Source organism: Oreochromis niloticus, linkage group LG3, assembly GCF_001858045.2.
Source record: "Oreochromis niloticus isolate F11D_XX linkage group LG3, O_niloticus_UMD_NMBU, whole genome shotgun sequence".
NCBI classification, from domain to species: domain Eukaryota; kingdom Metazoa; phylum Chordata; class Actinopteri; order Cichliformes; family Cichlidae; genus Oreochromis; species Oreochromis niloticus.
The window spans coordinates 69,178,383-69,196,876 of record NC_031967.2 but is presented as its reverse complement, the minus strand read 5'-3'; the positions used below and the strand labels follow the sequence as shown (position 1 = coordinate 69,196,876).

At 40.8% G+C, this 18,494-nt stretch overlaps 1 protein-coding gene and 1 long non-coding RNA gene across 2 annotated transcripts in view; both read left to right on the top strand.

Annotated features, from left to right (window-relative positions):
- Positions 1–8,597, top strand: part of LOC112846058 (CD226 antigen-like) — a 14,051-nt gene extending 5,454 nt beyond the window's left edge. The window contains exons 3-4 of the mRNA XM_025905313.1: positions 7,542–7,874; positions 8,112–8,597. Of these exons, the coding sequence (XP_025761098.1) occupies positions 7,542–7,874; positions 8,112–8,269 (491 nt within the window). The 3' untranslated portion in view covers positions 8,270–8,597. The remainder of the gene's footprint in view (positions 1–7,541; positions 7,875–8,111) is intronic.
- A 1,692-nt stretch (positions 8,598–10,289) lies between these two features.
- On the top strand, positions 10,290–10,681 carry LOC109201267 (uncharacterized). The gene is made up of 3 exons (XR_002061291.2): positions 10,290–10,375; positions 10,449–10,538; positions 10,617–10,681. It is a non-coding gene; the product is annotated as an uncharacterized LOC109201267 (long non-coding RNA).
- Positions 10,682–18,494: the final 7,813 nt, after the last annotated feature.

The following is an 18,494-nucleotide window of genomic DNA, read 5'->3' as shown; positions in this document are numbered from 1 at the left end:
CCGCGGATCAGAATCAGTGAGATGTCGCCTTTCTCACCCGACGGGCGCTGCAGCTTTAAGCGTCTGCGCGCGTTCCACGGACGGCAATCACTTTCTGGCACAACAACTGCACGGACACGGTCGGTGCTGAAAGCCGACAGCTCCCTGATTCTGATATTTCGGCGGGTAGCACTTTGTGTTCACGCCCTTTTTGCGCTGATTCTAAAGCTGTTAGTTTTATCTCTCTCCAAACAATATTGACCGAAGCAGCAGCAAAAGAAGATCCAAACTACGCTTCACGTAAACATCGTCATGAATTCCCTCTGACTTTTACTGTTTTGCTTCACCCACGATAAAATCACACGTCATGCACAGCTCTCTCTCTCTCTGTGTACTGTTTTCTGCATTATTCGCATTAACAGTAACTCTGTTGTTTACAGCGCTGTCGGCCGCTGTTTTTTTTTTTTTGTTTGTTTTTTCATTTTACATTCTTCCGAAAGAAAACAGAATTTCTGCCGTTCAATACTGAACAAATTTAAACTTTTTAAAATTATGCAAAATGCAAAACGCTCAGCCGTGTCTCTAATAAAACCACTGTAACGTCAGAGGTAACGTTCATATGTTGATTAATGGTTTTCTTTCGTTTTTGATGTACTGCAGAATATTTTTATAAATCCCAGGCCAGGAAAACCACCTTCATGTTTTTATGTTTTATCTTCAGCTACTTTGACACAAAAGCATCTGCTGTGACGCTCACACCTTTGATAAAGTCTTGCGTGTGTCAGCTTCCTTTTTATAGATACAAAAATATGTCAATGTACTGATCTGAATTATATTTCTGTCAAAATTTCCCAGATTCAAATCGAATTTAATCGAATCGTGGATCGAATCGATTCGGGACCTTGTGAATCGGAATTGAATCGATTCTAGAAATCAGTGACGATACCCAGCCCTACTGCACACCTAGCTGTCAAAAGTTTGGCAGCATGAGTACTGTAAAGTTTTGTAGGGTCCTTGTTAAAAATTCCACAAGCACCACACCACATTTGTCATATACAGTTCCATTTTGTACAGGACATTTTGAAATTATATATATATATATTCTAGTTATCCACTTGTCAGTAATTTTTGAGTAAATGGATGTCACTGATAAATCAGTGGTGATTCACCTGCAAATGTTTTTAACAAACTTTGTTTTTTGTAGAATTCATCAGCAGCTGTGAGGAGATGCATTTGAATATCTTCTGGTTCCACTTTTCCTTATCTGGAAGCTGAGGATGGCTGATTCCTGACAAGGACACACACCTCAGTGCTTATCATGGGTGTTACATCCTCTGTGCAGCAATTCCAGAGAAAACGAGAGAGCAACGACCACTCATTAAGACCAGACAGAAATCTGTCCCTTTCTGGCAGCTGTGGAAACTTCCAATAAGAAAGTTTGCATTCTTAGAACAATGCTGGATCATGTGTGATGTGTCATCATATGAGGATATTACATTTTGACTTAATTCTGCTCAATTAAGTGTTTTGATCGTTGATCCAGTATGGCAGCTTTGTGTTGTGCTGCAAGTTAAAACCCACTGTCCTCATGAGCACAGCATCTAACAACTCTCCTTAAAAAAAGTCGATTGACTTTAACTGGACACAATGGTTTCCAGTGGGAGATACATTCATCAGTCATCCGTGACACTGGAGAAGTCACCTGGATGAGTGATAAAACAATTTTCCATGGAAAATCCAGAGGAACTAAACTTTGTTGTTGTTTCTTTGGGCTCAATTTTGCCTGAGGCTGAAATTGAGCCCAAAATGTTTTCTTCTTTCAGAAGAAAACATTTTGCCAATAATCAGATAAAAAGATTGTTGAACCAGGTGGTATTCTCTGGACTTTAAGACCAAAACTGAACTCAGTGAATTGACATTAGACTGGAATTCATAAGATGAATAGAAATACTGCTGAAGCTGAATGATATACATATGTGTGTGTGTGTGTGTGTGTGTGTGTGATCTTTGTTTTCTCCAATTCACCAGGTCTGTAAAGTTCAGTATGACTGTGGTACATGATACAAAAGAATAAATAAGAAGAATAACAACTTTATGTGAATAACTTTACTCTTCTTAAAAATAACTCATAAAACAAGTAAAAGTACAAATGTGTACAAGTTAGAGACTTCCTCAGTAAGTTTACACTCTTTTGGAGTGATTTTAATTGTGTGTTAAAAGAAGAAAGAGATTAGAGGTAAAGTAGAGGATGCAGAGTCCATCACTGAGGCCGTCTCTCCTGCATGAAGTCCAGGTGCTGGTTTTCCAGTGTGTGCGTCTGATGGCCCAAAGCTGACTCAGAGCTGTAACACCATCCATGGCTGCAGTATGGAACAGATGTGGGTGTGTCCTCATCTCCCAGAGGAGTCCAAATCGTTATCAAACAGCCCTACAGACACAAAAACGTGTGAAAATATAAACAACCAGACTATCAGCAGTGATTTAAGTACTTTAAGACCTCTGTGAAAATCATTTACAGTATATATCACAGAATTTAAGGCCTTTATAATCACAGAGCATACAGAGAAAAGTACTAAACTGAATCAATTTCAGCTTTCATTTTTCATGATGTATATTGTATTAATAATTACATTTCATTATCTGTATCTTTACCACACATTTGCCACACAGGTGTAGATACTATAGGTTCAGTGAATGCTTACATTGCACTGATTAGAATATACTGGACATTCAAAGCTAAGATTCAGCGCGCTGTGTTAGAGGCTGGGATTTGATGAATTCATCATATATACAACCTTTGATCATCATTTATGTCCAGTTGAGAATGAATCTGTGCTCTCACATATTAAATGAACTGAAATCAGTAGTGTGATCTCCAGTCTTGATATAAGGAATGAGAGAACTGACAGCTGTTATTTTAATCAGCCTGTCTCAGTTGTTTTAACTCTAAGTACCATAGAGTAATGTGGTAACATTTGGACTGACGAGTTTACTGTCAGCATTTTAATCGCTATTTTAAAGGCTGTAGGTTGCAGCCATTGCTCTAACACTGTATAAATGTAACAGGGCTCAGTGCTGGTTCTAACAGTCTGAGCTGCTTCCAGCTTTATTTGTGAAGAGCACAGCAGCTTACAAAACACGTAGCGAGCTTGTACAGCTGCGACGTAAAACTTTCATTAGCTAAGATGACCTTAAAATAACGGGGCTAGGTGCGGTGATGCTAGCGTTAGCCACGTTAGCACCTTACCTTCAACAGGTGGTCAGACTGTGTAGACAGGCACTCAGTCAGAGGTTGGCTCTCCGTTTCGCTGCAGGGTCCCTTCATTCTTCACATATCCGTGTCGAGCCGAGTGTAAATCCCGAGGCTGAACGGCCTTTGTACAAGCACACACGCTTCGTAGCAGGGCGAAGCTATGAGCTAGAAAAATCCAGGCTGGCAGACAGCCTGTGTCTGACCAACCAATCAGAGAGCTCCTTACATCCCACGGTGTGGCTAATTTGAATAGCCTCCAGCAAGTTGTTAATCGAAGAGCTAATCCAGCAGCTAATCCAGGAGCTAATCCAGCAGCTAATCCCGGAGTGAACAGGAAAGGGAAATGGATTTTGAACTGCAGTTTATTAAATTGCAAGTGGAAAAAGGATTTTGAACTGCAGTTTATTAAATTGCAGGTGGAAAAAGGATTTTGACCTGCAGTTTATTAAATTGCAAGTGGAAAAAGGATTTTGACCTGCAGTTTATTAAATTGCAAGTGGAAAAAGGATTTTGAACTGCAGTTTATTAAATTGCAAGTGGAAAAAGGATTTTGAACTGCAGTTTATTAAATTGCAGGTGGAAAAAGGATTTTGAACTGCAGTTTATTAAATTGCAGGTGGAAAAAGGATTTTGAACTGCAGTTTATTAAAGTGCAACTGAAAAAAGGATTTTAAAATGCAGTTTATTAAAGTGCAATTGGAAAAAGGATTTTGAAATGCAATTGGAAAAAGGATTTTGAAATGCAGTTTATTAAATTGGAATTCAAAAATGAATTTACAATTGCATAATTTATTCTACAATTCATTATTAAAGCACAGAGATTTTTATTTCGATGCGCGTGGCTCTTGTGGTCCTCCATATGTATGTATATATATGTATATATATATATATATATGTATATATATATATGTATATATATATATATATATATATGTATATATATGTATATATATATATATATATATATGTATATATATGTATGTATATAAATGTATATGTGTGTGTATATATATGTATATATATTTTATGTATAGCTAAAAGTATTAACAAATTTATTATAAAAAAACATTTATCATTCTTCTTGGGGAACTTAAAGAAACAGAATAAAACATTTTCCCATCGTAAAGAAAACTCCCTTAAAATATGGACAATTTCTGACATTCAAAAACAAAACAAAAACAAATCAGCGACCAATATAGCCACCTTTCTTTGCAAGGACACTCAAAAGCCTGCCATCCATGGATTCTGTCAGTGTTTTGATCTGTTCACCATCAACACTGCGTGCAGCAGCAACCACAGCCTCCCAGACACTGTTCAGAGAGGTGTACTGTTTTCCCTCCTTGTAAATCTCACATTTGATGATGGACCACAGGTTCTCAATGGGGTTCAGATCAGGTGAACAAGGAGGCCATGTCATTAGTTTTTCTTCATTTATACCCTTTCTTGCCAGCCACACTGTGGAGTACTTGGACGCGTGTGATGGAGCATTGTCCTGCATGAAAATCATGTTTTTCTTGAAGGATGCAGACTTCTTCCTGTACCACTGCTTGAAGAAGGTGTCTTCCAGAAACTGGCAGTAGGACTGGGAGTTGAGCTTGACTCCATCCTCAACCCGAAAAGGCCCCACAAGCTCATCTTTGATGATACCAGCCCAAACCAGTACTCCACCTCCACCTTGCTGGCGTCTGAGTCGGACTGGAGCTCTCTGCCCTTTACCAATCCAGCCACGGGCCCATCCATCTGGCCCATCAAGACTCACTCTCATTTCATCAATCCATAAAACCTTAGAAAAATCAGTCTTGAGATATTTCTTGGCCCAGTCTTGACGTTTCAGCTTGTGTGTCTTGTTCAGTGGTGGTTGTCTTTCAGCCTTTCTTACCTTGGCCATGTCTCTGAGTATTGCACACCTTGTGCTTTTGGGCACTCCAGTGATGTTGCAGCTCTGAAATATGGCCAAACTGGTGGCAAGTGGCATCTTGGCAGCTGCACGCTTGACTTTTCTCAGTTCATGGGCAGTTATTTTGTGCCTTGGTTTTTCCACACGCTTCTTGCGACCCTGTTGACTATTTTGAATGAAACGCTTGATTGTTCGATGATCACGCTTCAGACGCTTTGCAATTTTAAGACTGCTGCATCCCTCTGCAAGATATCTCACTATTTTTGACTTTTCTGAGCCTGTCAAGTCCTTCTTTTGACCCATTTTGCCAAAGGAAAGGAAGTTGCCTAATAATTATGCACACCTGATATAGGGTGTTGATGTCATTAGACCACACCCCTTCTCATTACAGAGATGCACATCACCTAATATGCTTAATTGGTAGTAGGCTTTCGAGCCTATACAGCTTGGAGTAAGACAACATGCATGAAGAGGATGATGTGGACAAAATACTCATTTGCCTAATAATTCTGCACTCCCTGTAAGAGTAGGAGGGAGGGTGTTATTCTCTCTACTTTCTGTGAAAACCTGCAGTAAAAACGGAGCCAGAAGATTAGAAAATGATTTAGAAAACTCTGCAGTCAAACCATCTGTGCCGGGAGATTTATTGGCCTTAAGTGCAGAAATGGAATTACAAACTTCCTCCACCATCAGAGGGCTGTCACAATAACTTTTAACTTCCACAACAATAGTTTTTAGGTTTTTAATATTATTGAGAAATCGTGTTCAGACAACCTGCATGTATATATATATTTATAGGTTATATGATATTGTGACAGCAAGTGGGCTGGCCTTGTGTTCTTGTTTTCTTGTTGCCTGTTTCTTGCAGGTATGTGGTAGGTGGAGCTGACCCAATTACAGATACAGCACACCTAAGAAGGCCAGTCCCAGTATATAAAATCACCTTGACTGAACCTTGGCGGTCTCTCTTCGTCTGGCACTCATTTCTTTTGTTCTTCAGTTATGGCTGTTGTTAGGGCTGGGCAATATATCGAGTTTTTTAAAAATATCGATATATTTTTATACGAGATATAAGATGTGACAATATCCTTTATATCGATATAGTCTATGTTACGTTATAATTATCCTTGTGGAGCCACAAGTTTGCCTCTCTTCCGTCCACTTTTGTCTTTACGCAACGTTACTCGACCTCGCCTCTCCTTCACTGAACTCAACTCCCCCCTACTCCCCCATCGCTTCACCTACAGGCAGCGACAAGATGGACACGGCAAATCTCCGTTAATGAGTTACTGCGCATCGCCCCGTGCGTGGGGCTGGACGGCGTTAACGTGTTAACGAGCTTACCACGCTAACGACCTAACAACGCTAACGCCATGCAGCCCAGAGGGGCTGCACGGCCTGAAATCCTTTCATTCTCTCAAAAGTTGACTGCGCGCCTTTTGTATGAATTCTGGTTGTGCTTGATGACCGTGAACCGATTTTATGTGATACACAGCGCTCAGCAATCTGTCAAAAAATGTTTTAGTTCGACTTTGGTAAGCTACGGAGCTGCACCGCTTGATGGATTGTCGGAGCATTACGGATACCGAGGAGCCTCGCGGAGTGATACGTACTGTGCTTCAACGTAATATTACCGTATTGTGTGTGTATAAGGACCATAAATGGCACCTGTTCAGAGACATGGTTACGAAGCGGATTTCAAACTCCAGGCTGTCAGTCACGCAGTAGAAGTTGGGAAAAGAGCAGCTGTGAAATCTGTCTCTATGTTATTATGCTCAGCGTCTTTTAGTTTACATTTTGACTGCACAATTGTGAGCTCTTTGTTATGCACAAAACAACATAGTTTTCTTTTATTTATAGAGCATCATTATTTAATAAATGCTCATAATTTATTTTTGAGTAGTTTTTTCATGTACATCTATGCTGTATGTTAATAAAAGTGCCTGTGTGACATCTGGGACACAGCTTTGACTAAGAACTCTCTTTTTGTTCTTACTTTATGGCTTTAAAAAAATATCGCGATATATATCGTATATCGCCATCCAGCTAAAAAATATCGAGATATGAATTTTGGGTCATATCGCCCAGCTCTAGCTGTTGTATTATTTAATTTGTGTTTAAGTTTCTTTACCTTATTTCATTAAAAATGTCTTACAACCTTTAAAAGTGTGTGTGTGGTCTCCCACTTGTTTGTCACGTCTTTTGAGCCGGGTTGTGACAATATATGAATGCATGAACAGATGACAGAGAAGAAAAAAGGATGTATGAAGATCATGTCGGGACTTGACTGTGAAAGGACTGTCAGAATGAAAAATTAGTACTCTGTCTGTGTTTGTGTTAACTTGTCTTTCTCTGATCCTCAATCTGACTGGCCACTTTAACCTCTCAGCTCTGTTTTGTTTCCTCTTTCAGATCAGAACATCACAGCTCAGACTGGAGAGACGGTTACTCTTCCATGTCAAGTTCCAAACAACAACTTCAGAGTCATAGAGTGGAGAAGACCTGACCTGAAGCCAGAAATAGTTCTCATGTACAGGGATGGGGAATTTGTTCCAGACAACCAGCATCCATCTTATAAGAACCGGGTGGATCTGCAGGACAGACAGATGAAGGATGGAGACGTGTCTTTGATTCTGAAGGATGTGACGATTGGTGATGATGGGACATACACGTGTTGTGTCTTCATGGAAGAAACACGCTCGTGGAAGCTCATCAATACCATAACACTGACAATTGATCCTCCAGGTGAGTGAGTAGAGTTGAGTGTGTGTGTGATCAGAGGTGAAGCTGCTTCCTGGTTGTTGATGTTTGTTTCTAAAGATGTTGTTGATGAGACTTTGTAGAAAGCAGCTGGTCTGAGTGATGTGATCAGAGTGCAGTAGATAATGTCTGACAGCAGTTTGAAGAGGAACTGGATTCTGTTCTGTTCTTCATCATCACCTACCTGACAGCTGACACCTCACACCTGTTTCTCACCTGCAGGTCAGCCAAGAGAAGTCACAGGGGATGGAAGAGACAAGAGTGAATCTGATGGACTGATAGTTGCTCTATCAGTTTCTGCTGTGCTTCTTGTTGCTGCTGTTGTTGGATTTTTGATCTACAGAAAACGTAAACAACAGCAGAGTCGGGATTCATGTTAGCCTCCTAATCAACTGCACACTGTTTGAAACCACCAAACAGCTAAAACAGTAAATGAGAGCCTGTACACGGATTCCACACAAAGACATAAACACAAAGTGTGTCTCTAATAATGATATTTCGGTGCGTCCGTGCTTTGTTTACATTGTTTTTTTGCGCTAGATTCTGAAGCTCTAGGTTTTGTCTCTCCCCAACCAAAATTGACTGAAACAGCAGCAAACGAAGATCAAAACTACGCTTCACATTTCGCTTCAAAAAAACATCGTCATGAATTCACTCTGACTTTTGCTGTTTTGCTTCCATCACAATAAAAATCACAATCACTGCACAGCTCTCTCTCAGTGTACTTTCCCAACAGTTTCCCATCTCAAATCTGTTTTCTGTATTATTTGTTCGCTTATTACCCACCAGTCTACCGTTTTGTATAACGGTGTTGGACTTTTTGTTTTGTTTTTTTACTTAAATGACTTCTAACAAGAGAGCCTCATTTCTGCTGTACAATACTGAAAAAATTAAAACTTTTTAAAATTATGCAAAATTGCAATACGCTTAGCTGTGTCTCTAATCAAACCTCTTCAACTTTGCTTCACTTCAGCAGCATCAGGTAATGTTCACATGTTGATTAATGGTTTTCTTCAGTTTTTGTTCTACTGCAGAATCTTCATGTTTTTCTATCCTCAGTTACTTTGACACAAAGGCATCTGCTGTGATGCTTACACCTTTGATCAAGTCTTGCAAGTGTCAGTTTTCTTTTTATAGATATAAAAATATACATATGTACTAATAAGTGTTCAGAATTATAATATTTCTGGCTGTCTTAGGCAAAATCTCCCTGATTCAACTCGAATCGAATCATGGATCAAATTGATTCTAGAAATCGGACCAACTGTCTGCCATCTAGTTTTGAGATCCCTTCCAAAACGCCTTACTTATGTATGCATACCAGTTTATTACTTTGTTTGATTTTTGACTAACCTTTGTTTCTTTTACTTGCTTCTTACCTGCCATCATCCCTGGGAGTTGCCAGACAAAAGATGGTGGTCAGGATTTGAAAACACTAAATACAAAGAGGGATTATTGGACCGCACCACCACTTCCTGCTTAATGGGAGAATGTGTTTTCTTTAATTAAAAGAAAAAAAGCTTTTGTATTTAATTAAATATTGAATTTAGTAGTTTTGGGGTTTTTTTGGTGTTTTGTTTATTAACAAACTGCATTGTACTCCCTCATTTTTGTGGATCATGATTGTCTCCAAAAATTGATTCTGTTCATCTGGACGTAGCGTTTTGTGGGAGAAATGTTTCTTCACTCATCCAAGTGACTTCTTCAGTCTCAGCTGACTGCAGGTTTCAATCTTATAAACAGTGCATTTACATAATGAGTGAAACCAGCCCACTGAAGGAACAATGGGCTGGGAGGTCAGTTCTTTAATCTTAATTATGCAAATTCACATGACCATTGATCAACAACTACTGACCAACAGGGAGAGAGGGAAGAGAGTCTAATCTGCCCAGTATGTTTTTTTTGTTTTTGTTTTTTTTTTGGAAGGGGCAGCATTTCGTGACTCAGTGTGGTTTTATACTTCTGCTTGGGCTGCTGTAAAATAACAACTTTTAAAACATCCTTGTTTTAAAAATTAAGTTTCATGGACAGATATATTAATTTGTTTTAGCTGAATCAGTTCTCCACAATATGCTCTTAGTTTCACAATAAAAGTTTTGTTAAGTCAGAGTTAAGTTTCCTTTAGTCGAAAGGAGCACTTTCCTAGATCATTCATCCGAAAAGCAGTTAGACTCTATAACTCCTCAATCATGATGTCATGAGTTACTGGACATTGGAAACATCTACGGTCACCACTTCATGCATAATGCACCTTTTATGGCTGTGCAGGTAAATGTGAATGTATATGTATATGTGACTGGTGAGACCTGGAGACTTGGAACCGCCCCTGGTGGGAGGAGCTGGTCTGTGCTCCTTTCATAAGCGCAGGTGTGGGCAATTGGGTATTCCTCAGCAAACCTGAAGCTGCAAGTGTGTGGTCCAAGTTGGTGTTAACTTCTGTCTATGAAAGTCTGATATGGGTCCTCCCCTAAACTTCTGTTAGAACGGTAGGTTACACAAAAATGTACCACTTGAGCTCTGGCTGTTGGCAGAGGTTTATAGTTATGTGCACCCCTGTAGGTGGGAAACATTGCTCCCGTGAGAACGGTATAGTGGACTTCATCGCCACTGACCCACATTTATTAGGGTGTGACACGAACTTGTGGACAGGTAATAAAACAATTCAGTTGAGGAATATTCCTGTGTTTTATTGTCCAGCATAAGTGATCTCCTGCCTTTTATTCACAGAGTACCGAGCTGCTGCTTTGCCAAGTGGATTTCTGGCTGCGGGCAAAGGACCCGACACATCACTGAACTTTAAACCAGGGGTCCCCAATCTCAGTCCACGAGGGCCGGTGTCCCTGCAGGTTTTAGATCTCACCCTTGGTCAACACACCTGAATCACATGATTAGCTCATTACCAGGCCTCTGGAGAACTTCAAGACATGTTGAGAAGGTAATTTATCCATTTAAATCAGCTGTGATGGATCAAGGACACATCTAAAACCTGCAGGGACACCGGCCCTCGTGGACTGAGATTGGGGACCCCTGCTTTAAACTGTTTTAAATGTGACAGACAGACTGCTGTGGCTGTCAATTGTTTGTTTCTTGTTTTATTTTTCTGTATCAGTAGGCACCACAGATATTGATTCTTTTAGTATTTTAACCTCTTTTTATATATAGATAGATAGATATTGTCGCAAACGGTGAAGGCGCTGCGTGGGAAACATCCTTTTTTTTTGTCTCGCCGCTTTTGCATGCACAGCGGTGGGCCTGAGTGAAGACGGCACTGAAGATTTGACTTTTTCTATAGTGTTTTGCCCATTTGGGGGTTATGTGTGAGTTGCCGTCCCTTTTTAACCTGTGTGCTATGTTGATTTGTTCTTAAACGGTTCCCCGCAGCACTTGTCCTGTCTCACGGGCAATCATACAGTTTTATCGTTTTTAATAAGGTAAAGCTTTTTAATTGTTTTTAGGTGCCGCTGTTACACTGTTTTATTTTGTATTAAAAATTAAATTCTTTTTAACTGACTGTGCGCCTACGGCTCTGTCCTATTTTAAATGGGTACCTACCACGGGTCACAAACACATACGTATATTTAGTGCAGGGGTCCCCAATCCCAGTCCACGAGGGCCGGTGTCCCTGCAGGTTTTAGATGTGTCCTTGATCAATCGCAGCTGATTTAAATGGATAAATTACCTCCTCAAGGGCTGTGTCCGAATTCAGGATGCTTAAAATGCCATATTTGGATGCAATGACGTCACAGCGACGCGACGAGGGCTGTCCGAATTCAAAGAGCACTCAAAATGTGGCGATAAATGCGTCCTACTTTTCCACGAATTTGAGGATTAGTTGTGTCCGAATTCAGAGGAAGGATGCTTCAATGCCATATTTGCAGGCAATGACATCACGGTGACGCCACGAAGGCTGTCTGAATTCAAAGAGTACTCAAAATGTGGCGACACATGCGTCCTACTTTTCCCCAAATTTTAAGGATGGGTCCGATGTATCCTTCGTGTCCTACTATATCCCAGGATCCATTGCGGGTCATAGAGGAGATTTGTTTCTGATAACGATGGTCGTCAAAGCAGGAGAGGAAAACATGTTCAAATGTAAATACAGTAGCGGTTTTAGATACGGGCGGTTTCCCGGGGCGGCATCGTGGTGGGGGCGGCATCACGGGCATCGGCAAAAAAAAATAAAAAATTGCTCGTACTCATGCTGCCCCGACATCAGCCAGCGCATATTGGGGATGTCATAGGCACCGATCGGTTTTCTATCGCCCATTTGCTGGGAGTAAGGGCGCCCTCCGTTTGCGAGGTGCGCCTGCTGCTTGCAGCACAGGGAGGAGAGGGCGGGGCGGCGGGGGATTCTCTGACTGGCTGGAGCAGCATCTAATAACCAACTCCCAAAATAAAACAAAATAAAAACAAACCAACAAACACGAAAACACTGGACATTATGATACAGACTTATAATTTGCACCGATGTTTTTCTATATTTCCCTCGGGATGAATAAAGCATAATCAATCAATCAATACACGAAAAGTGAGCGCGAGAGCCCTCGGTGCGCCTGCTCGCTGCTGAAGTCAAAGTAAACTTTATTGTCATCTCCGCTACATACAGTCCAGTATATTATAGAGAGACGAGACGACGAGGCTCCAGTTACAGCAGTGCAAGTAAACGAACAATAAATATTTAAGAGTAAAAAAATAAATATACACTTAGGACTCGGGGTAAAGGGATCAATAACAATTTAAAATGTATATTTTATATTTTGTTGATTTAAAGTCTCACACACAACCCGTTTTTAAAGTTTAAAAAAAGAGAAAAGAAGAGGAGGAGTGTAGCGACTTCCACAGTCGCTAGAGGCCGGGGATTGAGCCTATTTGCCTGACGTGCTGTCAACTTTACGCAATAATGCGAGAGGTGGAATTGCTTGCTTGTTTATTAAAGTGCTTGAAAAGTTTACAGAGCAATGTGATCGGCTCACGATTCAAACTCTTAAAACATCACAGCTCTAATGCAACAAGGGGAAACTCGTTGTGCTGCGGTCAACAAAAAATACAGCTACCCAGCCCTGCTCTGTCAAAATCAAACCAGTGAAAGACAGACTGACAACGCCCTCTTAATGTCACCGCTACCACCCACGTGACTCCTGTTACACATCACCATAGCAACCAAACAAATGAAAACCCAGTGATCATTAAAATTCAATACATTTAGTTATGGCTCCTACAAGAAGAAACGAGCAAAAGATACAGGTAAGCAGATGTGTCATTGGATAATGGCATGTCATGTATCCTAAAACTTTCAGAATACTTTCTTAATTATGTGGGTTACAGCTCCTCCAAGAAGAAATGGTAAAAAATAGTTACAGTAACAGACTAAACTCCAAACAATATATACAATAATATAATATTAATATAATAGTAATTAGTCAGTGTCACTTGTTGATTTGTCCTGTTCTCATTGTATGACGAATTATGATGTCTGTTTAGTAGCCGTTTGCATACTATATTTTCTCTGTCTTCATATGTCTGTGTGTGTGTGTGTGTGTGTGGGGGGGGGGGGGGGGGGGCCAGAGGGAGTGTTCGCCCAGGGCGCCAAATAGGCTAGGACCGCCACTGTGTAAATATATGAAAATCTGGTTGTACAGAAGTTAATTTGTTATAGCGGTCGTGTTGTTAAGCTTTGGGCATCTGCATAGACATGTTTCTTTCATTTAAAATAACCGTAAACCAGCTTGTATTGCGGGTCCCACGGTTTTTCATGTATTGCCGCTTACATACAGCTAATTTAGATTTTTTCGAATTGGTGATATGTTGTGGGGAACAAAGACCAAACGGCTTAATTTATTAAAACGAGGAGAAAACGATCACCTCTTCACTGGGTGAAGAATTGGGCCGCTACGGCGTGGATGTACAAGAATAAATCAATGTACACATCATATTCATATGAGTACGGTCCTATTAACCCTCATGCTGTACAGCAGCGGTCCCCAACCTTTTTTTGCGCCACAGACCGGTTTATGTCAGACACGGAGCGGCCTTTAAGGTATCGCGGATAAATACAACCACATAAAATGATCCGACCAAGACAAAAACTGTGGTATTTTGTAAATATAATAATAAACGTGAATGTACTGTGTAACTGTGTAACTTTATTAGAAGCGTCCTCCTGAAAATGCGCCAGAGTAACATCCTCCTCTCTGCCGCTTAATGCTCTCTGGTCGCTATGGTAACGTGTAAATATTTCTTTCAAAATAAGACACACAACTACAACAAGGGAAAGACTCAGGGAAACCGAGTTAACGATAAAAACCCTGAAAACCATAAATTTCACACCGGAGCCTTAACTCTGTGGCCCGGTACCAAACGACTCACGGACCGCTGCTGTACAGAACCTGTGATGTCCAGACGGTGTTCCTCTGGTGTTCTGCTGTGAAAACCTTTGGGCTTAGGGATTAACATAGTTGCCATGGTTTCCTTTCTTCTCTTATTTGTTGTGTGTGATCAGGACAATTCTGGAGAGGATGGGCCTGCAGGGGAAAGTCACCCCCTTGCAGGCCAGAAGACATGAGATAAGTTTAAAGAATACAAAGTACGTATGTGTGTTATCAAGAAGATAATTCTTAAGAACACAAGTTAATAAATGTGCAATTACTAAGAGTTGTTGTGGTGTTTTTATTTGCCTGCTGTCATTTTTGATTTCCTCTGCCTTTAGGATTGCAAGTATCCAGGCTCAGGAGAGGGGGTCAGTGGGAAGCCCACTGCTGCTACTTGGCCCTGGTTTGCCCTCGTGGATGAGGTGATAGGACAGATGCCTTCCATTAGGCCTCCTGTCCTAATGTCCTCCCTCCCTGAGGACACTCCAGGGCAGGGGTCTGCAACCTTTTACACCCAAAGAGCCATTTGGACCCGGTTTCCACGCAAAAGAAAACACTGGGAGCCGCAAATACTTTTTGACATCTAAAATGAAGATAACACTGTTTATATTGTTTTCTACCTTTGTGTGAACAACTAAGGTGTGTTGCTTATGAAATCCATGAAGTGCTACAGAGAAGATTACATTTTATTTATGTAATCAACACATTTTGAATTCTTAAAGAAATATAACAAAAGCAAAGACACCCAGCTGAACTAAAATGATCCATGTAGCAAACAAAAACTGTTGTGAGCCGCCACCCTTATATCTCCTTTGGGCTTTTGGAGCCTTGACCTGACTTTTAAAAAATAATTGGTAAAAAAGCACTATGCTGCTGAAAAATGAAAAATAGATATTTGCAAAATTCTGCCTAAATATGTATTTTACCTGGTTAATGCGTGCGGCGGGGGCGTGGTCTGCAGCGCCGCTGCAGGGGAGGCGGACGCACCTGAGCAGCACCCGCAATCATGCATCGCCGCATGATGATGCCATGAGTTCATCATGCCTCTCATGGCATCATCATGCCATGCCTCTGTGCTCTCTCTGCTGTTGTTGGTGGTGGTGTGTGTCGGGCTGTGAGCTGCCAAAGTAGGACGTTTTGTCAGAACACCGGCTGTATGCGTACAGCAACCGTGTGTGAAAAGTGGTCAATAAAGAGATGCTGAAAAGCACGTTCATGGAAACATCGTTGGGTCTGCCGTGATGTGTTTACAAAGGGACTTCTGCTCCTGAACCTCTGCTCAGTGTCTGCTAATCGGTGCTTTGCGAAGTCAGTTTACGCAGGACTGTAAGCTGTCATCTGTCGTCTGTGAGGCGTGAGCAGTGTTTGTCTTTAACATAGTTCACGGTGGAGCTGCTGACATAATGTGGATCCGAAGATCCATAATTGGCCTACCTGGGGTTGAAAGTCTTGATAAATGCACGGTGTTTCGCCGGGAATACCGGCTTCCGCGAGTGTGACGCTTATTTTGAGCGAGGAAAAAATAATAGAATATAATTTTATATTTATATTTCAATATCACAATAATCTTCCAATTTAGAACTACGAGTTAAAAAGAACTAACATAAATAAAATACACTTCAGCTAAATACTTCTAATTTATTTTCCCAAACCACGCGGAGCCGGAGCCGCAGGTTGCCGACCCCTGCTCCAGGCTCAAGCACAGCAGTGGGTGACCAAAACGACAGCGATGATGAAGCGGCTCAGCCACCTACGACAGGGAGAAAGAGGAAAAGAGATGATGAGCTGGACCTCATCAGAGAGGACATGAGGCAGCAAAGAGAGGCTGAGGAGAGGAGAGCAGGGAGAGGATGGACAGATTGTTTTCACTTCTAGAAAGATTAGTTCCCAAATGAGTTATGTATTGAGAAATTTATTTATTTGAATATATTTGTTACATTGATATATGTGTTGCATTAGTTTAAAGGTTTTATGTTATTAATAAATTGATTCAAACAAACAGTAATTATCACTGAACTCAATTTGATTTACAGGCATTTGTAACACGTATGAACATAACGCTAACTTTGAACAATATTACTTGGATTTTTATTTGATAGCAATAAAGTAAATAACAATAACAATTAAACAAGAATATTTCAAATACACAGTATGTAAAGATGAAAAACAATATTTTCAGTTGTTCACACAGGATTAACCTGAGTGACCTGTTCCTGGACCGTTTCTTTAACAACTGTAATAGATTACAGGAAGTCTCTGGCAGTGTTGCTGAATCTGCCAGAGCAAGATTAGACATGGATGAGCTGCTGCAACTGAGACCTGCGGTTTGTCTTTTCTGGTCGGCGAGTGGAGAATCACACAGGATGGTCTGCAAAGAGAGCTTCAGGATGCTTCCTCCCACTGTCCACTGCATCGTCCATCCACAGGGTTTGCAGGGCTCACTCATGGCTGCCACACCACTAAGATGTTTACAGAGATATGCAAGCAGGAGATGGTGGATGCTATATTATTAGTATAATACTTGTAACTCTGTAGCAGACAACAGTTTGATAAAGTGCTATGTAAAAGAAACCAAACGATTAGATTCTATACTGTCAGGGCTCTGTGTGCGGGCAGGCGGAGAGGAGGATCCAAGCGCGGGACTCAGACACTAACTTGAAAGTCAAAAAACTCAGCTTTATTGCTGGTATGAAAACAAAACATGAAGTGAGCACTGAACATGGAGAACCGGGAACACACAGGCATGATCTGATGGTACGACGCGACACTGGGTTGAGGAAAACACAGGGCTTAAATACACAGGGTGGTAATGAGGGAATGGGCAACAGAAGGGAGACACAGCTGGGAGAGATCAGGGCTAACGAGACGGGGGAACCAAGCTGCACACACTAACATAAGACAAAGACTTTCACAATAAAACAGGAAACATGAATTACTAAACAAGCACGCAGACTTGACACTGAGAGACAGAAAATAACACATGGAACTCAAACAATACATGAAACCACAAATCCTTAAGCACGGATAAACAGAAACATGAAACTCTAATAATAATAATCATCCTCATCATCATAATCACAACAAGAGAATGAGAAAACAATCCAAAACACCAAGATAACTGAAACACAAAGTACCAGAGAAACATAAAGAATAATCCATCCTTCAAAATTAAACCAAACCATGACAACTCAAAATACTGAGTCCAACGGACCCAGAACCGTGACATATACGTTTCAAAGATATTTAGTTTCTATATTTTATATGATACAGTACATGTGTAAGAATGACCGATGTGCCAAAAAATGATCGTCTGCCAAAAACGGATTTCCGGTTTTTCCCCTAAACTGATTGCTCGTATTTAACCTGCTATGAATAACTTGTTGGTCTATAATACGTGAAACATGTCAAATGTGTCCGTCATTAGTGATATCAAGTCACTTTGAGCCACCAGCAGCATTCCTGTAACAAGGTAGAAGCTGCAATCAGTTTTTGGCACTGACTTTTATATATCCTTTATTTATCCAGTTCAAAAACAATCTTGTTGACATTAGAAATTAGAAGTGTAATCTGGCCAAGAGGACAGCAGACAGCGCAACAAATATATCAATTGGTATATTGACTGGTATATCAATAGTCGCTGGTCGCTTTTTAGAAAAAAAGTCGCTAAGGGGGTCTGAAAACTCGCTAAATATAGCGACGAAGTCGCTAAGTTGGCAACACTGAAGTAAGGGTGGAGTTCAAGGCTAGGAGGCTGTCCACAGCCCATCTGTTATGTTGGATACTCATTGTTTGTTCAATAAAGTTTCTATGGAGAAAAAAAGGGGTCTGTCCACGACTGGGAGGACAAGGCTCTATAGAGCCGGCAAGCACAGCTAACTCCTGGCGTATTGTTTTCACCCCCCCTTGTGGTCTTTTGCTACTCAGGTTAAACATGATATATATAGTTATGGCTATGGATTGAAAACACACCCCACCCCTAACGGCTGCATCTCCCGAAGAATTTTGTCTGGGCTCTTATCTCACTTTTTTATTTCAAACAATCAACATTATTGTGTCTGCACCTGGATCCTTATACTTCCACACACAGTCTGCCCTCCTCAGACGTGACAGTTTTTCTCTAAGCAAACATAAAACCCCCCACTGCTGTGTTTGAACCAATAAGTTAAATAAAATACACACTTTTTATTATGAATTGCACATGCTTAGCTCGTTTATTGTCCAGAACAAACTGAGGAAG